The sequence below is a fragment of the Taudactylus pleione genome, unplaced genomic scaffold, assembly GCF_031769625.1.
Source record: "Taudactylus pleione unplaced genomic scaffold, aTauple2 ptg000268l, whole genome shotgun sequence".
NCBI classification, from domain to species: Eukaryota; Metazoa; Chordata; class Amphibia; order Anura; family Myobatrachidae; genus Taudactylus; species Taudactylus pleione.
Window position 1 is genome coordinate 3,499,654 of NW_028284670.1, and position 7,232 is coordinate 3,506,885.

Consider the following 7,232-nt stretch of genomic DNA (forward strand, 5'->3'; position numbering starts at 1 on the left):
ATAAAAAAAATTGAAGTCAAATGTAGATATCTATTTCCAAAATAAATATTTCTCATCCTTAAGTAGGTGTGTAAATATTTTATAAATCCTTATCAACCACAAACACAGAACTACTGTATCTGTAAATTGTTTTCCCAGATCTGATCATGAGCTTTTGCCCATTGCCATATTATATCTAGTCATGAGCTTCCATCCATTGTCATCCTATATCTAGTCATGAGCTTTTCCCCATTGCCATCCTATATCTAGTCATGAGCTTCCATCCATTACCATCCTATATATAGTCATCAGCTTCCATCCATTGCCATCCCAGATCTAGTCATGAGCTTCCATCCATTACCATCCTATATCTAGTCATGAGCTTCAATCCATTGCCATCCTATATCTAGTCATGAGCTTCCATCCATTGCCATCCTATATCTAGTCAAGAGCTTCCATCCATTGCCATCCCAGATCTAGTCATGAGCTTCCATCCATTGACATCCCATATCTAGTCATGAGCTTCCATCAATTGCCATCCTATATCTAGACAAGACCTTCCATCCATTGCCATCCCAGATCTAGTCATCAGCTTCCATCCATTGCTATCCTATATCTAGTCATAAGCTTCCATCCATTGCCATTCCAGATCTAGTCATCAGCTTCCATCCATTGCCATCCTATATCTAGTCAAGAGCTTCCACCCATTGCCATCCTATATCTAGTCATCAGCTTCCATCAATTGCCATCCTATATCTAGTCTTGAGCTTCCAAGCATTGTCATCCCAGATCTAATCATGAGATTTTGCCCATTGCCATCCTATATCTAGTCATGAGCTTTTGCCCATTGTCATCCTATATCTGGTCATGAGCTTTTGTCCATTGTCATCCCTGATCTAGTCATGAGCTTCCACCAATTGTCATCACATATCTAATCATGAGCTTTTGCCCACTGTCATCCTATATCTAGTCTTGAGCTTTTGCCTATTGTCATCCCAGATCTAGTCATGAGCTTCCACCAATTGTCATCACATATCTAATCATGAGCTTTTGCCCATTGTCATCCTATATCTAGTCTTGAGCTTTTGCCCATTGTCATCCCAGATCTAGTCATGAGATTTTGCCCATTGTCATCCTATATCTAGTCATAAGTTTTTGCCTGTTGTCATCCCAGATCTAGTCATGAGATTCCACCTTTTGTCATCCCAGATCTAGTAATGAGCTTCTGCCCATTGTCATCCCAGATCTAGTAATGAGCTTTTGCCCATTGTCATCCCAGATATAGTAATGAGCTTTGCCCATTGTCATCCTATATCTAGTCATGAATTTTTGCCTATTGTCATCCCAGATCTAGACATGAGATTCCACCCATTGTCATCACAGATCTAGTCATGAGCTTCCATCCATTGTCATCCCAGATCTAGTCATGAGCTTTTGCACATTGTCATCCCAGATCTAGTCATGAGCTTTCGCCCATTGTCATCCCAGATCTAATCATGAGCTTTTTTAATTCTCTAAATTTTGTGGGATGTAATTTGGTGACTGACAAATATGGAACCTCATGTTTCACCAAAAAACTAAAATGTTTGTCACTTAGTCCAGCCAGCCACTTTATAAATATAGACATAGTGTTTATTCTGAGTAAAGTGGCTCTTCACAAATGCAAATGGGGAGTTTAAAAAAAATGCACATGCAGATTTGAAGTTATGTATTTTTGCACATTTCCGTCATATTCTGAGTCGAACACATCTTGGCTGAATCTGTTTTTCTATTAATTTGGTTGTTTTGGGGCAGTAACTTTGGCAAAGCAATTGTATGTAATCACCCTAACTTGTGGGTGAGTTATTGGAGTATTGTGGGAGGATGTCTAAAGCTCTGTGTGATTCAGAATCAGGTGCAAGGGACAGGAGAGTCTGTGATCTGATAGGTCTCTTGCACCTAGCATGGGAATTGTGCAAGTGCAGATACTAATAAGGACCATTGCAGCTGCTCAGCACTAGTTTCTGCTCACACAAGCATAAAACCGCGCATTATTTGAACCAAATCTCACATTAGCATAAAGTAGTCATGCAAACATCTGAAGCTGCCCACAACTTCAGCCACTTTGCCTGAGACCCAGAATAAGCCCCCATACAGTTGGCTGATAAACTGATTTCACAACTTCAAAGTCTATGTAGCTACCAGCATGTCATGATGTCAAGGCCATTCTGAATAACAACACTCTACAGTTATCATTACCAATTACCACAGGTTGATTATAGAAGGCCATAGCTGGATACATTTACAAATTAGCTCAAGACAGATACAATAATGGATTTAAAAAATATTTATGATTGCTTTTATTATTATTTTTGTTAAATTTGCATTTGCACAGTTAATAGAGTCTGTCTTGAAAAGTACAACACCTACAGGTGCCATAAACACAAAAATGATAATCTCTTTCTTTAACAAATTCCCAAAACTGTTTATTTGGATTAGTGGACAATGAAGCCTTCGAACTGTAGCTATCACAGGCACCTGCCATGTTTCCACAACAATAATATAAATTGTGTACAGTAACAAAATATTGAGATAATCAACAGATACTTTTGTTATATTGTATTCTCCACTTCAAATGTATGCACTCATCCTATAGTGCTGCCCTTTCCCTCTCAGCAGTCCTATATAAAAACCTCATCTCCTCCCAGTCCTCAAATCCCCAGTGTCTCTTCACCACCTTCAACTCCCTCCTCTGTCCACCCCCTCCCCGCCTCCCCTCCTCATTCACTGCCCTTGACTTTGCTACCTACTTAACATCTAAAATTGATTCCATACATCAGGACATCATATCCCACCAGTTCCCCTACTCTACACCTCCTCCTTTCCCTGATCACCCATCTCCATCCATTTCACCGACTTTGACATCCTTCTCCCCTGTATCTGGAGAGGAAGTTATGGCTCTCATTCGGTCCTCCTCCCCTTCCACCTCCCCCCTTGACCCTATCCCTTCATGTCTCCTCTGCTACCTCTCTCTTTGTGCCATCTTGCCCACCTCCTCAATCCCGCTCTATCATCTGGCACTGTCCCTTCTTCATTCCAACATGCCCTTGTCTCCCTCATTCTTAAAAAACCTACCCTTGATCCTAACACTCTCTCCAACTACCGACCCATCTCTCTCCTTCCTTTTGCCTCCAAGCACTTTGAGCATATTGTCTACAACCACCGTACCACCTTTCTTTCCTCCCACTCCCTCCTTGATCCATTTTAGTCTGGCTTCCATTCTCTCCACTCCACTGAATCTGCCCCCACAAAATTCAGCAATGACCTTATTGCTGCTAAATCCAAGGGCCACTACTCACTGTCTATTCTCTTTGAGCTCTCTGCTGCCTTTGACACTGTTGACCACCCTATCCTGCTGCAAATCCTTCACTCCCTTGGTCTACATGACAATGTTATCTCCTGGCTGTCCTCCTACCTCTCAGACCGATCCTTCTCTGTCTCTTCTCATGACTCCTCTTCCCCACCACAGCCTCTTACAGTAGGTGTACCCCAAGGTTCTGTTCTTGGACCTCTACTATTTTCCCTCTTTACGTCCTCTCTAAGTGAACTCATCAGCTCTTTTGACCTCATTATCTTCTCTATGTTGATGATACTCAGATCTACCTTACTCCTCTGACCTCTCCCCCTCTCTCCTCACTTGTATCTCCAACTGACTCTCTACTATTTCTTCCTGGATGTCCCAGCAATTTCTTAAACTTAAGATGTCTAAGACTGAGCTGATCATTTTCCCACCCTCCAACATAACCTCACTTCCCACTATTTCTTTAACAATAGATGGCACAACTATCTCTTCTAGCCCCAAAGTGTGCTTTCTTGGAGTTATTCTGGACTCCTCCCTCTCCTACAAACCACATATCCAGAGACTCTCACTGTCCTGTCATTTCCATCTCAAAAATATTTCCAAGATTAGACCCTTTCTCACCCTCATACACTCACTGGTCATATCCAGATTGGACTACTGTAACCTCCTCCTATCTGGCCTCCCCAGCTCCCATCTCTCTTCTTTCCGGTCTGTCCTCAATGCTGTTGCTTGACTCATCTTCCTCTCCAAATGGTCTACATCTGCCTCCCCTCTCTGACAACCCCTCAACCACTCCTTGGCTCCCCTTCCCTTTTAGAACCAAATTCAAGGTTCTCACACTTGCTTACAAAGCCCTTAACCACTCCTCTCCAATTTACATCTCTGACCTCATCTCCCTCCACTCTCCTGTCCACCCCCTTTGCTCAACTAATGCACACTGCCTCTCATGCCAACTGATTACTTCCTTCCACTCCCACCTCCAGGATTTTGCCCGTGCTTCTCCTGACCTTTGGAACTCTATCCCTCTCCCTATCTGACTCTCCACCTCTTTACAATCCTTCAAATGGGATCTCAAGACCCACTGCTTCATCAAAGCCTTCCAGCTCCCATCCTAACTTGCTGCAACATGCTCCTTCCTCCCTTTTTACCCCATCTGTGTCACACCTGTTTGTCTGCCCCTCCCCTTTAGAATGTAATCTCTTATTAGCAGGGCCTTTACCATCTTGTGCTTCTCCTTACTTTACTTTCATCTACTTCTTATCCCCCACCAGGGCACCTAACAATTGGTTGCTTAAGCTCTGTTTCAACTCTAGGTGTTATGGTCACTAATGTAGCAATGTATATTACCATGTCCTTGTCCTGTATTGTACTATAAGTCACTTGTCAAACTATTTGTTTAAGTACTTTGTAAGGTGCTGGGGAACAATTGTGGTGCCATATGAAAAAAAGTATAACAATAATAATAATAATAATAATAATAATAATAATAATTGTTCAACTCAATGTCCAGACAAAATTTGCTGTGCAAGAATATATAGCCATCAAATTACATTTCCATGAAGCAAAACTCATTCAACAGATTATCAGTAGACAGAAAAAAAAATTTTGTTTCTCTAGGCTACATGATTAATGGAATATCACTATAATATGAATGTGTAAAATATTTAGTTTTAGATTACTCTAGCAAATGTGACCTTAAGATGCTGAAAACCATTGCTGTAGAGCCACTTAATATTGTTAAAAAATAAGAATTTCTATTTGAGTTTGAGATAGATTGAGACAAAACTACAACAAAAGACAGTTAAAATGAACACACTCCACTACCTTAAATTATTACAATATTGTTACTTATTATAGTATAAATCATGCATACTTGGTTACAGTATTACCTGATTCTTTGAGATTTTAAACTCTCCTTACCATGCATAGAATTAGCCTACTCTCTGCCAACCGTGTATGTTTTTGTTATGTCGCTAAGTATTATTATTATTATTATTATTATTATTATTATTATTATTATTTTGTATGATGTACCAAATATCTTGACCTGCAAAGTTTTGTGGCACCTTATACCTATACAATGATGATGATTACTATCTCAACTTTTGTTTGTTAAAGATCTAAAATATGTCAGATCTTTGATATTTTTTAAGAAAAATTCAAAAACTTTTTTGTTTGCATATTCCATTAAATATGTATTAAAAATTAAACTTAATTTGTTAAATGTTTAAGAAATTGAATAATGTGAAAAAATTATTAAATTATATACACATATCACAATTTATTGGTGACAACACATGCTGTGATATTGGTTATGATATTGGTCCAGTTCCCAATATTAGTTGGACAATTAATTCATATGAAAAGATAAATTAAATTAAGAAGTGTTATATGTGGAATGGAGGTAAATGAGGATGGATTAACAAATTGGTGCATAATGTGGCAAAAATGGAAAACCCAACCCTACATGAATTCACCTCACAATAAAACCAAGTAGGCAGGTTAAGATTACCAAAATATTTTTTTATTATTTAGTGGTTTCCTTTGCATTACAAGTCCTCATCTGTATATGATTTAAAAGCTATTTAAAGTCCAACTAGAGAACAAAATAATGATACATTCTCATTTACCAGGCTCCATGTGGACAGAACAAGACAGAAGTGCTGGAGGTAGTTCTTCTCGGGTTTGGCAATTTGCAAAAAATGAAGAATTTGATTTTTGCTCTAATTCTTATAGCTTATATTTTCACAGTAATTGGAAACATGCTTATTATTATTTTGATAGCTGCTTGTCCAAAGCTCCATTCTCCAATGTACTTTTTCATTTGTAATTTGTCTGTCAGCGAAATGATGTTCAACTCTATAAGTATACCAAACATGCTCTATGTTGTTTGGTGGGATAAAGGACCTATGACATTGTACAGTTGTTTCACTCAGGTATACTTGGGTGGCTCAACTGGGAATGTCGAGTGCCTTCTCCTCACAGTTATGGCCTTTGACAGATATCTGGCCATCTGTAACCCTTTGAGATATCCCTCAATCATGAACATCAAGATGCGTAACCATCTGGCAGTGTGGGCTTGGCTCTCTTGCTTTATAGTGATGAGCAGCATATTAATTGCAATCTGCAATTTACGGTTCTGTGATTTAAACACTATTGATTACCTGTTCTGTGATATAGTTTCACTGCTACAGTTGTCTTCTTCAGATACCTCCCTGGCAGAAATGGAAACCCTACTGATAACCACTATTCTGATTCTATTCCCATTTGTGTTGATCATTCTTAGTTACGTGTCCATATTTTGGACCATCCTTCAAATTTCTATTAAAACTGTTAGACAGAAAACGTTCTCCACTTGCAGCTCACATCTCACATCTATCTGCTTGTACTTTGGGACAATATTCATTATTTATTTGGTTCCTTCTCAACAGAACTCAAAAATAAACAAGATCCTCTCACTTTTATACACAATTGTGACTCCACTACTTAATCCTATAATCTACAGCCTGAAAAACAAGGAAATGAAGGCCTGCTTTATATATTATGTTTTATCAGTACAAAGAAAAAAATAGGTACAATCATTAATGTAGCAGCATCAATCAGTATTTGAGGATGTGAAAATACAAAGAACACCTTATGTGCATAGATCAGGGTGCACTTATTTAACAAAAAGTTTACCACCAACCCAATAAATATACAAACAATATAAAGATGTGAAGGAGCACTCCAAAATTAGGAAAAATCTGTACCAGTCCAGTGAGTCTCTCATATAATATGTTTCATATACCAGTTAAGCAAATCCTTGATAGATACCAATTCCAGATCCAAATATGCTTTAGGACCCAACAATATTCCACAGCAATACTTCAGTCACTTTGATAAACTTGTGTCGTTGGACCTCACAGAAATCCTA

The 7,232-nt window shown here is 38.8% G+C and overlaps 1 protein-coding gene across 1 annotated transcript; it reads left to right on the forward strand.

The window, feature by feature from the left end:
* The first annotated feature begins 5,717 nt into the window (after positions 1-5,717).
* On the forward strand, positions 5,718-6,891 carry LOC148513892 (olfactory receptor 10A3-like). Its single transcript, XM_088481313.1, has 2 exons — positions 5,718-5,723; positions 5,953-6,891. The coding sequence occupies exons 1-2, from the start codon at positions 5,718-5,720 to the stop codon at positions 6,889-6,891; spliced, it is 945 nt and encodes a 314-aa protein (XP_088337439.1).
* Positions 6,892-7,232: the final 341 nt, after the last annotated feature.